This window comes from Arvicola amphibius, chromosome 4 (assembly GCF_903992535.2).
Source record: "Arvicola amphibius chromosome 4, mArvAmp1.2, whole genome shotgun sequence".
Taxonomy (NCBI): domain Eukaryota; kingdom Metazoa; phylum Chordata; class Mammalia; order Rodentia; family Cricetidae; genus Arvicola; species Arvicola amphibius.
The window spans coordinates 30,668,748-30,690,055 of NC_052050.1; the positions used below are offsets into that span (position 1 = coordinate 30,668,748).

A 21,308-nucleotide genomic window follows, 5' to 3' on the forward strand; every position below is an offset into this window, starting at 1 on the left:
AATAAAACATGGAGGCAGTAAATGAACATGGTTGAGAAGGGACTTACATAAAAAATAAATTTAAAGAAAAATCTTGTATTTGGTTGGAGAGATAACTTTGTCAGTAAAATGTCTACCTTGCAAGCAAGAAGGCCTGAGTTTGGATCCCCAGAATCCATGAAAAAAACCTGGGGTGGCCATCCACTCTTATTATCACAGCCTTACAGCTCACTGCCAGCTAGCCTGAACTGGTGAGGGAGAAAGCAGGAAAGGAAAGACACAGGACATTGACCTCCAATTAGAGGCACCATGTACCTGTGTGCATGTGCATCCACAGTTGCAGAGCTGTTAACAAGTAACACACACACACTGTTTGGATGGCTAAGATTAAACTCGTGCTATTATGCAAGTTTCCGTACTCTTCATGGAAAGAGATAATGTGTTACTGCCATTAACATGCATCCAGTTTGGGCGGGGCTTAGCATGGTGTTTTTTACGTAAGTTTATTTCATAGCATGCTGGAATAGAAAAGGCTTGAGTTTTCATGCTAGAAAAAATAGTTTAAGTTACCCTTGCCCTCTGGCCTGTGATAATAGATAAATCCTATAGTTTCTCTGTAAATTTTGTGTAAAAAAAATGTTTGCCTTGAGAGGCTTCTGGATTAGAAAGCCTACACTGGCCCAGGCTCTACTGATGTTTGGTGATGACTAAACACAGAAACATCAGTGATGATCTGGGATAGGCATGCTTCCTCCACACTTCCTCAGTCCCCTTGTGAACACCACTGTCAGCACACCCACACCTTCTGGCGTCTGTCTGTCTCTGAAGCTAGTTTCTGCTCCGTGTTATCTGTAACCGGCTAGTGCACTGCTCAGCATGTTTAAGTGAGTGAAATAATTTGGGCACTTAAATTATACTGCATTAAAATAGAATTTTGTTTAAAACTTCAATTTTGTCATTACATGAAATCCAGTATAGAGACTGGCATTAATACATGCTTACTTCTGGATGTGTTCCAGGTAGGCTTGAGGACCTCTGTCTTATGAGGACAAACTGCCACTAGATGGGGATCTTAGTCACTTTAGTAACCACTGGAAATCTGCTGGGGTTCCCTCCCTCCCTCCTTCCCTCCCTTCCTCCCTTCCTCTTCTTTCCTTCCTTCCTTCCTTCCTTCCTTCCTTCCTTCCTCCTTCCTTCCTTCCTTCCTCTCTTCCTTCCCTCTCTCCTTCCTTCCTTCCTTCCTTCCTTCCTTCCTTCCTTCCTTCTCTCCTTCCTTTTTTCATATCATCCTTTGTACTAGTGTTGCTATTCCTACATTAGTATGAGATGATGCCAAAAAGCTAGTTTACTCTTGAGGCCATGTCACTAGCACATGGCAATATTGTAATTCTTGATTTTTCAACTTACATCTCTTACATTTTCTGTGATATACAATAAAATAAGTGCCTCTGAAATATTTCATATAATCTATGACACATGGTGTCAATAAACAGTAGCTACTCCTGTTTTATATCTGAATGTCCTTTTTTAAGGGCTATGACTGCCCTGTGCTCCATTATTAAAGCAGTCTGAAAAGTCCGTGCAAACACTCTTAGACTTGAGCTCTCTATGGCGCAGTGGCTCCAAACTCCGAGTCAGTGTCAATCAATCAAGAGCACTCCTGAGATGGAGAGGACAGACAGTCTAAGGATAAAGTGTCATTTTCAACCAAACACAGGTCTTTCTTAAAATTTCTTTTTAACTGTGAGATGGTGTAATTAATTGAAAACAGCCAATACTTTAGGGTTGAAAACCACACCTGGATCCTTTTGTGCAGTCCTCTTAACTAAAGAACTGAGCGAGGAGATTCAAAGGTATTGTGCTTCCCCACATCGATGCATAGTTCTTGCTTCCTCAGTTAGAAGTTGGGCTTTGGAGCCTACAGAAAAGATCTTGGCACTCATTTCCCCGGCCTTCAATTGGTGTTTCCAGGCTTCACTAAGTCTCAGCTTCGTTGATACAACAGGCCCCTTGATAGCAGTGATGTTTCCGTCAGAGTACACACACAGAGTGGAAACTTACCAAACTGTTCCCTTTTTCTTAAATTTGGTGTAAGTCAATCATGGAGTCAGAGAACTAAAACCAGGGGGTTTATTCTACCTTTCCCCAACCATTGTACATCGGATAAATAAAAACCTCTTCTCTGTAAAGACTGATGGAGCCCTGGACAAAGGAACCAACAATAAATCTTTAGGGACCTTAGCAAAGAGTTATACTCCCTGGGCATTAACAACATAGCTCGGCATTCCAGCACCTACAGGAGCAAGTGGGACAGTGGAGGCACATGCAGCGTGCATTCCTGGTGTTAAAGGGAAGCTCCTCAGCCTCACTCGTGTTTCTCACACACATATACTGAATCTCTGCCTGAATATAGTTTATTTTAATTAAGCAACTCTATATTATTCATTGTGGAGTTATATAAGACATTAAAACCATGTCTTTTTCCTTTTCATAGGAAAGTGCTTAAGAAACATGTGAAGTGGAGTAATATGAGCTGCAGTTATATAGAATCTGCAAGAAGACCCTCAGGGGAATTGGTGAGATAGGAATTTCTCTCTTCTTCAGCTATATTGTGTAATTATTTTTCTTAGCTCCATAGCCTTGTGCTTACAGGAGACACCACTTTCCAGTTCTTTGCATTTTAATCTTATCACTTATGGAAGTCGTAATCACTGATGAAAACATCACTGCGTTCGTCACCTGTACTAAAGAGCATGGATTTAATATGTTCGTAACGATGTTGAGATCAGTCCATCTATCTGTAGCTGTCTTGATAGTTCAGATGTTACCATCAATGACTAAAATGTCATAGCCCATGATAAATATAGCAATAAAAATATAAGGGCTTATGTTGTTTATTGACATACTTAAATAATGTCTTTTTTTAAGATTTATTTATTTATTATTTGTACAGTGTTCTTCCTGCATGTCTGCCTGCAGGCCAGAAGAGGGCACAAGATCTCATTACAGATGGTTGTGAGCCACCATGTGGGTGCTGGGATTTGAACTCAGAACCTTTGGAAGAGCAGGCAGTGCTCTTAATAGCTGAGTCGTCTCTTCAGTCCTGCTTATATAATGTCTTTATGTAACATTGGAACTACATTGGAATGTTCTAAGACTTGAAAAATTATTTTCTGTTATTCCAGTCTGAAGAAAAGAAGAATATTTAGACTCTTCAGGTTCTTCCTTTACACAGCTGTTAAATCCAAGAGAACTGTGGTGAAAGCATGAATAAATATACATCTGCTGCAGGATCATCCAGCCTACTTGAAAAGTAATTTTTTTAAAATGTAATTTAATATGTTTTGAAATGTATACACTCTTAAGTTTTGTTTTGTGGCTGTGTGGCCTAGGGAAGCAGTGCTGAGCTGTGAGTAAACTAACACGTTGATTACTGGGGCTTTGGTGTGTGCTAGTGGGCCTTCCATCCCCGTGATTGTAACACCTGACACAGTCAACTTTGAAACATGAAGGACACTTGGCTCAGTTCTCGGCGTGTGTTCACTTCTCTTCACTGAGCCTGTGGAGACACAGCCACATCATGTACCTGCTGGTCTCTTCGCTGCACAGTGGTCAAAAGGCAGGTCTCAGTGTCACTCAGGCCATTCCCCGGAATCTAGAGCCTGGAACTAGGCCTTGTCTCTTGAAGATACCAGCAGTAACTTCTTAGTAGCACTTCAAGCCTTTGGGGGACCCCTCCAAACCATAGTAAAATGTAATCAACACACAGAGTAAACCCTGCACGCTCTTTAACATTCCTGGTACAGATTGTGGGTTTTTTTGTGTTTTAAATCTGATTTGATTCTTTTGAAATTATCTAAGTTTAGCGTTTGCTGACTAACCATCCCCAAATGTCTGAAAATAATAAGCATTACTTTTTTCCTTATAGTTCTGTGGGCTGGCTACAAAATTTTGGTGGGCAATAGATGGCATAACAATGTCTGTCAGCTCAGCTCAAAGGCTGGGTGACTGAATTCCCCTCCTTCCATCTGATCTTTCATCCTTCAGGAGGCTAACTTGCGCCTTGTCAAACAGTAGCAGAATGGTTCCTAGCGGGCAGCATAAGTGTTTTGCAAATATCTGTCTTCCTTACACTTGATTTTATTAGTAACCTGTGGATACTAAAGTAATCCAATAGGAAAGGCCAAATTCAAGTAGGAAAGATAATGATGGCTTGTAGAAAGACTCCTTACCAAGTGGTTTGTGGACAGCAACCAAAGAAGCCGGTAAATATTTTATAAACAGATAACGTATGTTTTACAAGGTTCAAGCAGGGAAGGTCTCCTCTAATTTGTCCTGTCCTGTGCCCTCAGTCTTCCTATAGATAATCATTGTTATTCTCTCAGTTTTTTTTGGTTCTCCTTTTTGCATAAGCAAATACATAGACATGTATACATACAAAAATAGATATAGACATATGTATGTTTGTATTTTTATATTCCACTCTTCAAAATAGTCTGAAATGAAAGTGTGTGTGTGTGTGTGTGTGTGTGAACAACTAGAACAAAGGTTTTACAAATATTAAATGTATTAAGCCCAGCTTTGTTTCTAACTTTGCTTAAGTTTTGATTGACCAACTTTCTCAGAAATACAACTTGGTGGCATACCTACCTTGTGTTGAATTCTTCTGGTTTTGGTGGCATTTCTCATGTGCAGCAGAAATTACAACTGAAGCAAGTGCTTTGTAACAATAAAATTTTCCTAAATTAAAAGGATAATGTTTTGAGATTCACATGGAAGTAAATATATTTTGTATAAATATATATGTATAAATATGAAGTTGTTTACCTGAAACATTAAAACGTTTGGTTTTAAAACCAATCTTATAAACAGATTAAAAAAACAAATCTCGGGCCCTTTTAGTAAATCCTGGAATTTAATTAAGCAACATTTAACAACTGCTTTTCTTATACTCCTCAGAAATAGACATATTGCTGTTACTAATTGTTTTATGTTTTATGTGAGGATTGAAAATACTGATATAAATTCATTTGACTTCTTTTCTATGATACTCTTCAAATGTCATTGCTAGTAGGCATAAACTATTTTGGGTTATATAATCTGACAATTTGATCTAATAAATAGCTGAAAGAAAACTATGTATAGACCTCCAGCCTAACCTGTAAGTGCTAATATATTTTACCCTAGGGATCCTGCCTTTCAAGTGATTACAGTTACTAAGGAAACAGGCCTGGGTTTAAAGATCCTAGGCGGAATTAACAGGAATGAAGGCCCATTGGTATATATTCAGGAAGTCGTTCCTGGAGGCGACTGTTACAAGGTAAACATAAAATAATCAATAATGACAGAAATGCACCAGTGGTAAGATGTTTTCTTCCTTCAGGAAAACTTTTTATATGAGTTGAATGTCCTCAATGAAAGATACAAAGGGACCTTTAACCTCAAGGACTTTTACCCTAACTTGTAAATAAATTTTCCAGGAAACAAGTAATCAATATGTCAGACACTAACTAAAGGTTGTGCATTGCTTATAATTGCATGCTGTTCAAATCATCTCCGAAGCCGAGTTCAGAGAAGTTATATCTGAAGACATGTTGCCTATGTGCCTACTGACTTTGGATCACCTTGGTCACCTGACCTTGAGCTGCATCTGATTGCCCTCCTAATTGCAAAAGGAAACAAAGCAGCAAACTGAACTGTCTCATTTCCTGATTTGCAGTAATTCTCATTGACTCTTTGGCTGACCTTATTATTTGTCCACAAGAGACTAGATTCAACATGGGTATGAGTAACTAGATCTAGAATTAAGTGCAGATAGTGGCTAGCCTTTTTTCCTTAATCACATGGATGTGATAGACTGTCCATTTCTTTGTCTGGTGCCTAAGAAAGTCAGGGCCTGATTTTAAGCAAAACTCCAGTAACTTAGTTAACAAACTGTCATGCTTTTGGCATTGTCACCCCTTTGCGGTAGGGTGCAATAATAGTTCAAGGTGCCTGATAAAATTTATGCCCTTTCATTTTCATAAATACTTTAAATCAGACTAATAAATTGAACATAGTAATTTTAAGTTGCTTTTTTCCTGCTGTAAAATATGCAGATTAAGAATTATGCTCATAATATATACCTTTTCTTGTTGGTTGAGGTGTTCTAGAAGACAAAACTTTCTAATGGCTTGTTTTCTTCATTTACCACTAGAGAGCAGCATGAAGTTATTAATGTTCAGGTCATATGCAAAGGAAGAAAATCAATTAGAAAAACGTATAGAAGAATAAGTAATTCTCCGGTCCTTATATTTATTTTGTAAATATTTCCTTCAGAATGCTATATGCAAATACAAAATCATGCATATTTACTGTAAATTGATAATATGCTTCTAGTGGTCCAGATTCTATTTTAAGCAAGTGTCCTATCACTCTTGCTAGTCTTTAGTTTTGACATAAGGTCTTACAAAGTCGCCCAGGCTGGCTTTGGGCATATCATCGCACTGTGTTTTAATTTATTTTAGCACATACTATTGGTCTTTTTGCTCTTTCTTGGGCCTATTAGTCATTCTCTCCCTCTCTCTTTTCCTCTTCCTCTGTGTGTGTGTGTATCTGTCTGTGGTGTGTGTGTGTGTGTGTGTGTGTGTAGTTACATGTATGTGTACATGAAAGTGGAGGAGTCCTGGTAGAACTTGAGCCATCTTCTTCTCTTAACTTCCTGACTAGCTGGTATTACACTAGCTCTAACATAAAAATACAATTTTAATCTGTACAGAATTTCTACATGGTAGTTATATTCATAGAAACATAGGCTGCAAAGTTTTCTGTACTAGAATGCCAGACTTATCAATTGTTAATTATTTTTTGAATTTCATATGTGCTTTAACTAGGGTATAATTTTTAAAAATTCTGTGTGTGTGTGTGTGTGTGTGCACGCGTGCACACACACACAAGTTTTTTCTGTGTGTTTATCATATGTATGCAGTAGCTATGGATGCCAAAAGAGGGCATTAGATCTTCTGTAGCAGAATTGTGTTAGCTCTAAGAACTCTAGGAAGCCAATGCTGAGAACAAATGCACCAGCTTCTGAATAAGGAGATATGAGAACCTGAAACTCCTTTCCATACCCTTAGCTGGTCCCTGGTAGTTCAGAATACTCAAAGAACAGTCCTAAACCTGTTGACTCAACACTCCCTTCATCTTTACATTCAGCTTTCTAATTTCCAGATGAAAATCTTCACTTAGCTGTCCTAGATGTGTCTCAGAACCAACATTTCTGAGGTACAATGGCACAAGCCATGATACTTATCTCAAACTTTCTTCTCATTTCTTCCCAAGTAATAGCCTCTTCTCAATCACTTTTCAAAACTCTTTCCCAATCATTTCCTTCTTCGCATATCATAGCACTGCATTTTAATTTATTTTAGCACATACTATTGACCTTTTTGCTCTTTCTTGAGCCTATTAGTCATTCCCTCCCCCTCTCTCTCCCTCTCCCTCTCTCTCTCTCTCTCTCTGTGTGTGAGTGTGAGTGTGTGTGTGTGTGTGTGTGTGTGTGTGTGTGTGTGTGTGTACAGGTACATGTATGTGTACATGAAAGTGGAGGTCAGCAGTCAACGCCAGTGTCTTTATCTGTCACTCTTTACGTTAACTTTTGAGACGGTCTCTTAACAACCCTAGAACTGGTTGGTGAAGTTAGACTGGCTAGCCCGTTGGCTCTGAGCATCCGCTTCTCTCTCTCTTGCCAGCACTGGAATTGCATGCATTTTCTCTGTGGGTGCTGGGGGTCTGTACTGGGGTTCTTCTGCTTGCATAACATTCTTTTGACTGAACAATCTCTCTAAGCTCTCTCTTTAGTCTGGCATTGGTTTTTATTGGCATTTTCAGTAGCTTCATATGCTATTAATGCACCTTGCCTATGTCCCTTCCCACCGAACTCCCTTAACTAGTATTAGTAACCTACTGGCCTCTGTGTAGACCCTCTTCTGCCTTCAACTCTCTTTCTCCATCTCTCCACTTACAAGCTTGTATTCCCTGTTTCTGAGAGAGCCAACCCCTCCTTATCTCTGCATAGGTATATTGTTCCGTTAATCTGGGAACAGCACCTCCTTCCCATTCTACTGTTCCAGATATCAGTTACAAGAACACTTGGCAGAGGACTTGTTTCCTGTCCTCCAGTGCACCTGCAGATAAGGCCAGGTTTTATCAGATGATGGATAATAATTTTGAAATTTTCAAATGTTTTCTTTCTTTCATTTATAATAAGATAAAGGAGAAAGCTTCTGCAAATATGAAGTAACATTTCATATTTCATCTAGCTGATCCTAAGACATGTTTAACATACATATATAAACTCTATACATAATATACATATATGTAGCTATGCAGTATGCCTGTTTGCCTGTAAGGGTATATTTACTCTCCTAGCTCTGAATTTGCACTGCCTCTCACAAACAGTGCCATGGTGTACTTGGCAGTCAATAAAGAAAGAAAATCCCTTGTAGTTATTGCCATCTTAGTTTGATCAATTGAGGAATTTTTGTCAACCTTGTAAAGATAAAGATCCCATCGACATAAGTGCCTAAGGTTAGTCATGGCTCACAAAGCCTGGAAGGCCATCTTTCACTTCAGAGGAGGAGATGCTGAGCACATGGCTGACCTCTGCCCAAAGCCTCTGGATACACAGGCAGGCAAGGCTTGTGGAAGAAAGAAACCATCCCACTGGTAAACAGCGAGGAAGCAGCAGCCGGGACGGTTCACCTTGCAGCATCGCTCTCCTCCTTGCTGCTGTCGTCTCCATTGTTACATAACTGCATTAACTTCCTCAGACCAGTTCCCGGACCTCATTCGCTTATTGTTGACTGATCAGGTTCCTTTGCACTGTGCTAGGGAACCACATGGTAGCAGGGTCTGCTCAACCAAGGGATAAGTGGGACTCATCTGAGAGCTCTATCAGTATTAATATGTTATAATTTGGGAAGGGTGGAAGTAAATGAAGTAGGATAGTCAGTATAAAGGAGGTACTATGACAGAGGTAAGTAAGTGTGAGTTTTGTTCAGGAAAGACGGTGTTTAGCCTGCCTGAGGTAAGAGGGTTCATCCTGTGGAGAAATGGGAGCGGATGGGAGCATTCTGGATGAAAGTGGCCACGTGTAAAATCACTGAACTATGAAGATGACAGCTGGTGTGGGGAGCGCTCTCTGAGAAGAGGAGGAGGAACTTTTTCGCTGAGATAGGTGTGAGGTGAAGCTGGAACGGTACTTAGTTTCTAACAGGCTTGGGAATTTAAGGGGTTTCAAGTTTTTCCTAACTGTGGGCTCTATCTCAAGAGCAGCGTAACTGAACTCCTGAAGATGAACCATAACAAACCTGAGATAGATTCACCTTACCTTATTTACCACCCACAGTGTGCTTTGCCTGGATTCTTTGATTCTTACACTAGGCTTGTATTGTAGGTACTTGTACCAGCTTTTTGGTAGGAAAATGAGTAGAGAGTTTCAGAGACATTAAGCAACTTTCTTATGTTTACAGTAGTCACTGGAGTTCAAAGAAGGCTACATCTAGTTCCTAGCTTGGAGAAGAAACCCAAAGACTCACAGGAGCAACATTTCCTTTCTGAATAATGAATTGGTTCTGTCAGAATCAAGCTCAGTGGATGGTTTCTGATAATGCAATAATATGTTATTTTAAAACTTTATAATATAATCATAATTGAAATGAACAGTGACAGCTGTTTACAACAGAAGAACTTAAGTGACCAGGAGCACATTATTATTTTAACATGTAATTTACCGTCAAATGAGAGAGTGTTCAAACTGAAGTTCAATATTTAGACATGCCTGGCATTTTGCCTGCCACGTGGTACAGCTTCTCCATAACCTGTGAGTGGTAGAGACTTCAGCATTCCCTCAAGTTGTATCTGCACATGTATTGCATGTAGTCTACCTGGGGCAGAATCCACTAGCTTAGGATGCCAGACTTCTACAAAACTGGCTTTGTTATTCACATGCTCTGACTTTTAAACAGGTTTAGAAATTCATTTGATCAGCTGATATCTCATTATCGGAGGCAAAAACAAGCACTAATTGCTGCAAAGACATGTTCAAAAGTGAAAATACACTAGAATCCTGTGACCAGAGGCCTTCTTTCCTCCTTCCAGTACATTCTGCGAGATGTCCCTTTAACACATACAGGTTTGGGATCTGTATAGCTTGAGAAGAGAGTGCAGGAGGCTGCAGGTCACTCTAAGCCCTTTTGCCCGTCTGGGCTTTTTTAGCCTTTTTCTCTGTATCCCACAGTGCTTTTCTATAACAGACATTAACATAGAGTTAGCTCCAGATGTCTGTAGCTTAGTTTCTGGTTCCTGGCGAAAGGATATGCTCTCCCATCCCCTTCTCATTGTTAACGAAGATCTAGCTAGTAATTGCAGAGCTCACATTCAAATCCAGATCTATCTGAGTGCTAACCTCCATGCTGTTCCCTCTCAGGTGTGAGGTTCATGCTGGCATGTCGACCGGATTGATCATTTGTGTTATGAGTATTGTGCAGACAGCCACATTTGCAGTGAGTTCATGGATGCAGCGGTCTCATCATGTTCCTTAGACACTGTTTCACTCCAGTTCTCTCTGACTGCTGGTTCTTAGAACATTTCTGCCTCATCTTCAGCCATGTCCCTGAGCTGTCCACGAGGGGAATGGTACAGCCGTCCCAGTTGTGGCTGAGCACTCTGCTAGCTCAGGTTAGATTTTCAGTCAAGGATCTTGAATTTGTTGAGGTTGTTCCAACTCTATCAAAGTAAAAACCAACCTTTTCAAACCTTGTGTGGTAGTCAGCCTTCCATTACTACACTATATCCCCAAGTTAATCAACCAATGGTCTGTTTGGATTCATACACATGGTTCAGTCCCGGCTTGATTGGTCCGTTGCTTTTGGCATAAGACAACATATTCTGGCAGGATGTGACAGCGTGAAAATGCTCGTCTCTGGTCCAGGAAACCAAAGAGAAGAAACCAGCGTCTCATAATCCTCTTTGGGGGTTGTCCTCGGTATTTCCAGTGCCTCCCAGTCCCCCACCTCTCAAAGTCTCAGCTGCTTCCAGTAACGACAAGCCATGAACCAGTCTTCTAGCACACAAGACTTTGGAGGATACTCAGAATTTAATCCTTTGTTTTTTTCTATAGTGCTGGAAATAATACTTTCTGTGTTTGTACTAATGAAAAAAGTTAACTACCTTAGAATCTGTTAAAGAACAGAACTTTCCTTCTCAGTTGAACTAAAAGAAAAGAAAACAACAACAACACACACACACACACAAACGAACAAACAAAAAAATCAAGTGACTGAGATGCTGGCCCAGCAACCACATCAGTCTTGTAAATTGATAATGCTGGGGCTTACATACTTGAGGTAGTTATGCACAGGGCCAGGGCTTAACAGAGACAGCCAGTTAAATCATCGTGACGTGGCTATGATGCTATATGCACAGCCTAGTGGCCTGGCCACAGGAGGACTAGCAAGTCTAGTAAAGATGATGCTCGATTATTAACTGAGATTTCGATAGCATCAATATAGTTAGGTTTCTTAACCTCATTTTTAAAATATCAATGTATTTGTGCTTGTATGGACATTTTGTATGTGTGTGTGAATGTATATGCATGCATGTTTGTATTATATGTGTATATGTATGTGTGTGTGTAGGTAGGTACATATATGTATGTATCTTCATATCTCCATTAACCAGAGGAAAGATGCAAGAATATTCATTCTAGGGTGGATGAGTGTCCTATTCTGAAATATTCAATGTACAGTGAGTGCTGGCTCACTTTATCAGTCAGAATCTTATCAGACTCATAGTGCTGAGCTTTGAGAACAAGTGTCTTTTCCTGGAATGTAGGCTTGTTTCCTACAGTAGGCAGATTCGTTAGCATGAGGGTATTCACTGCATGAATAAACCACATAATTTTACCTATGTATATCCCTTAACCAGGCATTAATAAAATATTTTGCTATTGGAGGACTCTAATTTCTTTCACTTCGTGTTTATGACATTATTTATAAAAATTAAATACTTTTGTTATACTAATTTTATTAAAATTACTTTATTTTTTCATAATTTCTTTTTGACTTTTCTTTTTAGGATGGACGTTTGAAACCAGGAGATCAACTTGTCTCAGTAAACAAGGAATCTATGATTGGTGTATCATTTGAAGAAGCAAAAAGCATAATTACCAGAGCCAAATTGAGGTAACAATTCCATCCATATGATAGGATGAGTCATTTAGCATATACATCGAAAGGTGGTGATTGAGAACAGTGTAAAAAAATGTTTGTTGCATATCCACAAAGCGATTTCTTTTCATCGTAGGTCAGAATCTCCTTGGCAGATAGCATTTATCAGACCAAAGTCTTATGGTGGCCATCCAGGAAATGTTCGATCTCCATCCCCACTCCAAGCTTCCGAAGACTGTGGACCTCAGACCTCAGCATTTAATCTTCTTTCCCCTTCCCCTGAAGCGCTAGTTCCAAAGACTTCATCCACTCCCAAGACTCAGAACCCCATTTTACCTTCTTTTAAAGAAATTCAGGTACTCTTAAACCCCAGCTTAATATTCAGTCCATAAAGCGTTTATGGTTTTTTTTTAATATTGATTTAGTCAACATAGAATTGTAATTTCACTAATAATGCTTATTAATAAGTTAGTATTTCCTTGAAAGACTTTTTTCCTTTTTAGGTTTTTATGATTCAAAAACAGATTTTTAAGACAATGTATCCTTTCTTTAAAAAATTAATAGGAAAACATCAGCATACAACTAGACAGCACTTCTGCCTAACTGTGTATAAGTACTCTGTGTGGGGGGGGGAGGTTGTGTATGTGTGTGTATTCAGTCCTTCATTTCTTCCTTGTGTACTGAGGTTAATCCAGACTATTTTGTCTATAGTGTTCCTCTCACCCTCGCATGTGTGTCCTATGAAATAGTTCACCTTATTTATTTGATTTCTATAAAATAGAGAATTTATATATCCAAATTAATAAAATTGCTTTCAATTTGCTACATTGTCCTATTAAATCACAATTCTAAAGTAGACTTTAGATTCTCTCAATTTGTGTTCAGAGTAAAATAAAACAAGAAATGGGTATACTTGGAGTCAATAGACTAAGTTTTGCTCAAGGTATATGGTGATCAGAGAGCCTGGTTTCTGTGAGCCCTTAGACTGCATCTTTTGAAAGGCAAGGGACATGGCATTCTGTTCTGTTATCTTGGACACTGTAGAGATAAAACCATTATTACTTTCAACTCTAAAATGCTTTCTTTGAAGATAAACATACCAAATATTAGGAGCTTCATACTTTTTGTAATATTGCTTTGATCTCTTTAAACCTTCTAGTAATGCTAACATGAGCATCTAGTTGTTTTTGACCTACTTTAGAAAATGAAACATCATCTCCCTCATTTTCTTTCACAGACAAAACATGGATACAATGAAACAGAACATGCTCCGATTACTTCTTTGGACAACAGCCCTACAGATGCATCCAGTTCAGGTAAATTCCCATTTAATTCCTGTAATTTTGTTCTTCAGTTATCCTTTCTCAATGATGAATTCATAGTATGACTTTCAATAGACTTTAAAGAAGGATATATTATGCTTTTCTTCCTTCAATGAATAAAAGAGCGAAATGAATCTATCATTTGGTGCTTCCTGTTAAATTTTTGCTTTTGCTGGAAATTTATTTGAACATAGAGTTGAAATTTTTAGAAGTGTATTATAATAATTAATACATTTTAAGAAGTACATTATAATAAATATCTGTAAAGTTGTAATAGTTAGATTGTTATAATTAAATAATGAAAGGCTTCTATAGCCAAGATGCAATTTATTGCCCTTTACGGAAGTACTCATGAAATATAACACTACACCATTGAAAACACAATATAGATGGGACCGAACTGAAGAAAAATGCTTGTTTTTTTGTGTTTCTTTGTTTGTTTTGGGAGATACTGTGCGGATATAAATTAGAAAGGACAGCAATACTGACTTTGATATTGTTTTCAATCACCCTAAAGTGACTTGGTGATCTTTTAAGAATAAAATAAAATGAAAATTGTCTAAGCTGCACATAGAAAAGGATTTTTATCAAACCATAAAGATCTTATTGTCTCAAATATCAAGAAAAATAATTCTTATACCAAAATTATCTCTTAAAATTAAAGAGGACAATTTATTAACTATATTTAATATAACTAAATGATAGTTACATGTTGCTAAATTATAATTCAAAGTGCAACCCACATGTATGTAAGGTGGAGACTGCTTGTTTGTTTCCTGACCGTTCAGACTCACATAATCACACAGAAATAATCACGCAGAAAATATGTTAATTAAAATACTGTTCAGCCTAATTAGCTCAGGCTTTTTGTAACCACTACATCTTAAATTTGCCCATTCCTATTATTCTGTGTAGCAACACAAGTTTGTAGCTTACTGGATAAAGTTCCGGAGTCTGTTTCCTTTGGCAACTATATAGCCTCTCTCTGACTCTGCCTCCTTTTCTCTGCTTGTAATTCCTGCCTTGCTCTCTTCTACCCTGCCATAGGACCAAGCAGCTTCTTTATTCATTCACCAATAAAAACAGCACATATACAGAAGAACTTCCCACACCATTTCTCCTTTTCTTTCCAAATAAAAAGGTTTTAACACAGTAAAATTACATATAAAAACAAGTATTAAGTAAGAATTACAGATACAGTTACAATATTTATATTTATCTTATCTTTTATCATAAGCAAGGAAAGCTATAATTATAACTATTTATTCTTTAACTCCATCAATGACCCCAGAAGGTTAAAATATTACTTTACAGGAAGTGCATTGTAAGCAACTTGCAAAACTCTAAAATTGACTGAGACATCTTACTGCCTGGACAGTCACCCAAAGTCCTTCTGTAATTTCAGGGCATCTATATTCAGCCTACAAGCCCGTAGTATCTGGCAGACTTTTTCATGAAGCAGGAAAATTGAAAGATAGTTTCACCTATATTATAGGCAATTTGTCAGTCACTTTTTTCTGTCTCCTGCAGAATGTCTGGCAGACTCTTTCATGAAGCAGGAACCCAGAAGGACTGTCTCACCTTCTTTTGGCAAATTCAGCAGTCATTTTTCTGTGGGTCCTGCATGTCCAACTTATACAGCATACCATCAAACAGTCTAGAAAAGAGCAGTTTCTTGCCCAAATGAGAGAGTTAACAAACTCTAAATGAGTTTGAAGTTATTGGTGCTGTCAGATGCAGATGTGTCTCATTGTCATGAAAAGTCCTAAGTTCTTAAAACATTTTAAATGCCTTATTCTGTAAGTCTTTGAAAGATTTGAAGAATACCTATCCATCTGAACTATATCTCTGTTCATCTAGAAAACCTAACTAACATGACTATACATTTCACTATTAAGGATGACTATCTATTCACCTGTATTTTTTAATTATACATTACATTTTTAAATGAGCTGCACAAATACAATATCTCAATCAAGAGCAGAAATATACATATAACAAAATTGACCTTAAATTTTTATTAATGAACCAAGATCCATACCAATGCAAAGTATTTATCTCTATCATATTCCCCTCTAAATGTAAACAAACATTTATAAACAGTATTTGGGAATTTGGGAGTAGTTTTTTGGTTTTTGTTGTGCAAAGTATTTTTGGAGGTTTACGGAGGCTTTTGGGGGGTCTTAGTCACACAAATCACATTAGTCTGGAAAAAAATACATAGGTTTTCATTCTCTGTGGAAACAATAGAAGAACCTCTTTTCCAAAGCTACACTTTCTTAGACCCAAATTTTCCAGTCAAGATACCTTTAAAATATATATAATATGTGTGTATATATATGTATATGTTTAAGCATAAACATATACATACATATATATATATATGTATGTATATGTTTAGCTTAGCAGCCTGTACAATTCAGTGTCTCCCTGTACTTAGAGAGACATTGAATTGTACAGTAGGCATGACTAAGACCAACACCACAGCCCACCCTGTTGGCTCCGCCTAGACAACATGGCAGAGGCATGTTTATTGCCTATGAGAGCCATGCAACCACCCCAGCTACAGGGTCACAGTGGATCTCTGTCACTATTAAGCAATTTGTAACATGCTGTTAACAGACCCCATTTAAGTTGTAGACCTCCTGAAAGAGCCAGAGCTGTTTGTACTGTTAGCACAAACAAGGATACCCTCCCCTAAGAAGCCACACAGGCTTTGCTGCCAATGCTGAATCAGGAAGACCTCTCTCTCTTTTTTTTTTTTTTTTTTTTTTTTTGGTTTTTCGAGACAGGGTTTCTCTGTGGCTTTGGAGCCTGTCCTGGAACTAGCTCTTGTAGACCAGGCTGGTCTCGAACTCACAGAGATCCGCCTGCCTCTGCCTCCCGAGTGCTGGGATTAAAGGCGTGCGCCACTCTTAAAGGAGCTGTGGTGGCCCCTGCTCACTGCCAGCAAGCAGAGACCATCTGAAAAAAAAAATGTTGCTTCTAAGAAGCTATGCTAAACTCCATTTTTTTGAGTCTAGAATTTCAAGTTCTCTCAGGTTTTATGAGGATGTAGCTGCCCCACGTTGGGCACCAATTTGTAAGGCTTGTTCATTTCCAATTGCCCAGACCCCAAATAATCACACAGAAACTATATTAATTAAAACACTGCTCAGTCTGTTATCTCAGGCTTTTAAACCTTTTATCTTAAATTAGCCTGTTCCTGTTATTCTGTATATTGTCACAAGGTTGTGACTTACTGGGTAAAGTTCCAGCATTTGTCTCCTTTGACAACTACATGGCATCTCTCTGACTCTGCCTTCTTTTCTCCTCTCTCTCTGCTTGGAATTCCTGCCTTGCTCTTATTACCTTGTCATAAGCCCAAGCAGAGTTTTTATTTGTTATCCAATAAAAACAACACATATACAAAAGGATTTCCCACATCACATGTATTAATTTTTAATGCCACTCTTTTTGCTAAGAGTTGCAAAATAAAGAGAACTAGTTTAGATTAAGTAGCTACTGAGACATGGACAAATTGTATAGTTTAGTAGAAGAACACATGCTTACCAGGCATGAACATTTGTATTCAATCCCCAGCACACAAAAAAAGAAAAACAGTGATCATGAGACAGACTTCCCAGGGACTTATGCTCTACCCATCGTATGTTTCCTCTGATCGGGAGAAGTATTTTTCCAGTGGGTTAGTAATTTTTAGCCAGAATTATATACCTTTTAATTACTAAAATTTAGTGATTTCTGGAAATACTATTAATTAGTATTTCTTTCATGTAATTAACATCCAGTCTCTTGATAACACTGTTTTTTATTTTAAATTGAGAATTCACATGGAAATAAGAGGATAGATGAATAAAGCATATAATCCAAGACACTGGGTCAGTCAGATTTGCTCCATGGTGAAAGTCAGGACCCTTTATTCCTTGGTTGTATTGTAAATTATGTATCATGAATGTAATAAATTTCCAATTTTTAAAGTGACCAAGCTAATTATTCCCTTTAGCCATTAGTTTAGTGTACGTTTGTTAAACGTTACCTAGTTCACAATAAACACAGCACAGCAGGAATTCCAGCGAGATTTAGGATCTCTGTGAGTTACTTAATATTATTGTAAAATAATTGATGAGGTTAATGTCATCACTCAAATAAAAAACATTCAAATGTACATGTAGTTCTTCATAGATTTATACATGCACATGGATTTTGTATTGCACACAATAATGTAAAGACATTTACAAAGTAGACTAAGGAGAAAGTGGGCAAGCAGCTCCAGTACACTCAGTAGAAACGGCCAGTGAACTACACTTTGTACGGGGAAAACACAGGAGCCGCCCGAGAGATCCTAAACCTTGATCCTGATTTCTTAGCTCTGTGACCTTTAGATGGTTGCAGTAAGGGGAAGTTACAGACTAAAAGTTACACATGTTAAGCGCTTAGCATTGTAATTGGTACATGGTATATTTTCAGCAGTATTTTTATTGTTAATCATATTGCAGAAACATAAGCTAACATGTACCTCAGATAGCATTCCAGAGCAAGAACATGGTTTTAGAGCAGAAGTGAGGGCTTCTTCCTGATGAGTCAACTTTATGTCCTCCTTCTACCTCCAAAACCAGGCTACAGCAACGAGCTCATCATACCATGCAAAAAACAAGACACCTCAGCTTCTCAAAAATCAGGCATTATCCTCATCTTAAAGGAAACAGGCAGAAGACCGTCTTAATTTAAAAACATGTTATGAACAAAAGCATAGAGCTCAGATAAGTGAGGAGGCACAGACCCTAAGAGACAGTTCTGATGAGAGCACAGATCTTTCCATTATAAGTAAAGTGAGATTTGTACCAATGGCTATAAGAAAATCTGCTTGGATTTGGAATAGGAAAGTAGTTATTAAGAAATGTATTTAAGTAAGTCATTTATAAAAATTAAAATACTAAAACATTAACAGACTTTTTCTAGGATAGAATTAGCATTAAATCAGATCCATGTTTACATTTCTGCATAAATGCAGTAGGCCAGATTTACTGGCTGGGGTTTTACACAGTGCAGGGAGGGGAACCCTCAAAATTGTCTCCAGATAACTTGCATATGTTGTGGTTTCTCTGCGTGTAAGTACATCCCCATAGATTTCCTGTATTAAATCCTTAAGAATCACCTTCTAGACTCCTTTAGTCAGTTGTTATTCGCATTAGTTAGTTTTCTCATTAGTGGACCAAATACTTGACAGAGGCAACTAAAAGACAAGATTATTTGGGGTCACAGTTTCAGAGGGAAGAGTCTGTTCATTACGGTGGGAAAAGCATGGCTAAGAGACCCCATGACTATGGGAGCATAAGGCAAAGCTCCTCACATGTTTACCATCCCAGGCTGCAGAGAAAGCAATAAAGAAGTGAATATAAACCATTAAAGATACACATAGCCCTCCTGACTCCCCTCCACAAGCTAGGTCCCACAAAGCTTGCTTAACTTCCATAACCTCCCCACATAATACCAACAGCTAAGGGCCAACTATTCAAATTTTGAGCCCACAGGGATCCTTCACATTCAAACCAATGCAGTATTTATTTTAAAAATATGAACAAGTTTTAATATTAACCTCAACAAAAATAAACATAAGATAGCTCTTCTCTGTTTCTTTCTCAGCATTATTTGCAAGTATAAAATTAGTTAGAATACTTAAGATCAGCATTATACATGAAGATAATTTAAGATTATCTGTCCATTACATAAATTAGCCCAAGAATTCAGAATTATTCATTATGGCACTGAGTTGACTAATACACAGTTTCTGAGTGAACTGCAGATAAACGGAAGCCTTCCTCGGGGAGTAAGAAATGGCATCATTAGGTGAGCAGTGGGACAAGGCTTAATTCCTTTGTATTCAGCTTTCTAAAACTCAAACAGCACTGATGGGGAAAAATACCTTCTAAAGTTTTGTGTAACATTTAAAACTTAGTTTTACAGTGTTGGTCATACTCTTACAGAGCATTTCCTTTTCTCTCATCTAAAAAAGAACAGAAGCAGAGGGCCCCCAGAAAAGAGCAAATGGGAGGTTGAGATAGGGATAGAGTGAGTCACTGGAATTGAGGTCTGAGGGACATTATGGTTTAAACAGTTCTGAGTAGTCAACACGCTCTGGTGTGCATGCGCCTTTTCAAGACTTAGCCTGGAAGTCAGTACGGAGAGGAAGGTAGGCTGAGAAATGAGTGCCTGCTGTGGAGCCAAGCCTTGGGGTAGTTTTGCATTATCTCCCTTTATTCTTTGCACTGTGTCTCTTTTCAGTTTTTTTGTGTCTCTTTTTTTAATTTTATTTTTATTAAATATTTCCATCTCCTCCCCTCCTCCCACTTCCCTCCCCTCCCCTCCACCCATACCCCCACTCCCTCCCTCCCCAGGCTAAAGAGCAGTCAAGGTTCCCTACACTATGGGAAGTCCAAGGTCCTCCCAACTCCCCCCAGGTCCAGGAAGGTGAGCATCCAAACTGACAAGGCTCACACAGAGCCCGTCCATGCCGTAGAATCAAAGCCCATCGCCATTGTCCTTGGCTTCTCAGTCAGCCTCCACCGTCTCAGAATGGCTAAAATCAAAAGCACCAATAATACCCTGTGCTGGAGAGGATGTGGAGTAAGGGGAACACTCATCCATTGTTGGTGGGAATGCAAACTTGTGCAACCACTTTGGAAATCAGTGTGGCGGTTTCTCAAGAAACTGGGAGTCAACCTACCTCAGGACCCAGCAATTCCACTCTTGGGAATGTACCCAAGAGATGTTCAATCATACTACAAAAGCATTTGTTCAACAATGTTCATAGCAGCACTATTTGTAATAGCCAGAACCTGGAAACAACCTAGGTGCCCCTCAATAGAAGAATGGATAAAGGAAGTGTGGCACATATACACTTTAGAGTTCTACTCAGTGGTAAAAAACAATAACATCTTGAATTTTGCATGCAAATGGATGGAAATAGAAAACACTTTACTGAGTGAGGTAACCCAGACCCAAAAAGAGGAATATGGTATGTACTCACTCATAAGTGGATTCTAGCTATAAATAAAGGACATAGAGCCTATAATTCGTGATCCTAGAGAAGCTAAATAAGAAGGTGAACCCAAAGAAAAACATATAGTTATCTTCCTGCATATTGGAAATGGACAAAATTGCCGGGCAGGGGTTGGAAGCACAGGGGTGGGGGTGAGGTGGGGATAAGGGGAGATGCGGGGAGAGAAGGGAGAAGGAGAGGATGGGGAGAGCTTGAGGGAATGGAATGGTTGGGATGGAGGAGGGGTGGTTGGGGGAGCAGGAAAGTATATATCTTAATTACGGGAGCCATTTTAGGGTTGGCAAGAGTCTGGACTCTAGATGGGTTCCCAGGTGTCCAAGAAGATGTCCCCAGATTGTTTATTGGGCAGCAGAGGAAAGGGTGCCTGAACTGGCCTTGTCCTATAGCCTAGCCACACTGATGATTATCTTGCATATTACCATAGAACCTTCATCTGGTGATGGATGGAGATAGAGACAGAGACCCACATTGGAGCACTGGACTGAGCTCCCAAGGTTCTGATGAGGAGCAGAAGGAGAGAGAACATGAGCAAAAATGTCAGGACCGTGAGGGGTGCGTTCATCCACTGAGACGGTGGGACAGATCTAACGGGAGATCACCAAGACCAGTTGGAATGGGACTGATGGAACATGTGATCAAACTGGACTCTTTTCAGTTTTTTTTTTTAATTGTTTTCATATCTTCACTGATTTTTGTCTTTACTGCCCTTGACAAATATTAGTTGGAGTCTTTCTACTT

At 38.7% G+C, this 21,308-nt stretch overlaps 1 protein-coding gene across 4 annotated transcripts in view; it reads left to right on the forward strand.

The window, feature by feature from the left end:
- The window catches only part of Stxbp4 (syntaxin binding protein 4), a 155,353-nt gene that overhangs the window by 13,566 nt on the left and 120,479 nt on the right, over nucleotides 1-21,308 (forward strand). For 2 of the 4 annotated variants that reach the window (XM_038325747.1, XM_038325748.1), the window contains exons 2-7: nucleotides 2,474-2,555; nucleotides 3,165-3,292; nucleotides 5,167-5,299; nucleotides 12,097-12,203; nucleotides 12,325-12,544; nucleotides 13,426-13,504. In XM_038325747.1, the coding sequence (XP_038181675.1) occupies nucleotides 3,246-3,292; nucleotides 5,167-5,299; nucleotides 12,097-12,203; nucleotides 12,325-12,544; nucleotides 13,426-13,504 (586 nt within the window). In that variant the 5' untranslated portion in view covers nucleotides 2,474-2,555; nucleotides 3,165-3,245. The remainder of the gene's footprint in view (nucleotides 1-2,473; nucleotides 2,556-3,164; nucleotides 3,293-5,166; nucleotides 5,300-12,096; nucleotides 12,204-12,324; nucleotides 12,545-13,425; nucleotides 13,505-21,308) is intronic. The other 2 variants (XM_038325749.1, XM_038325750.1) reach the window with 2 other exon arrangements.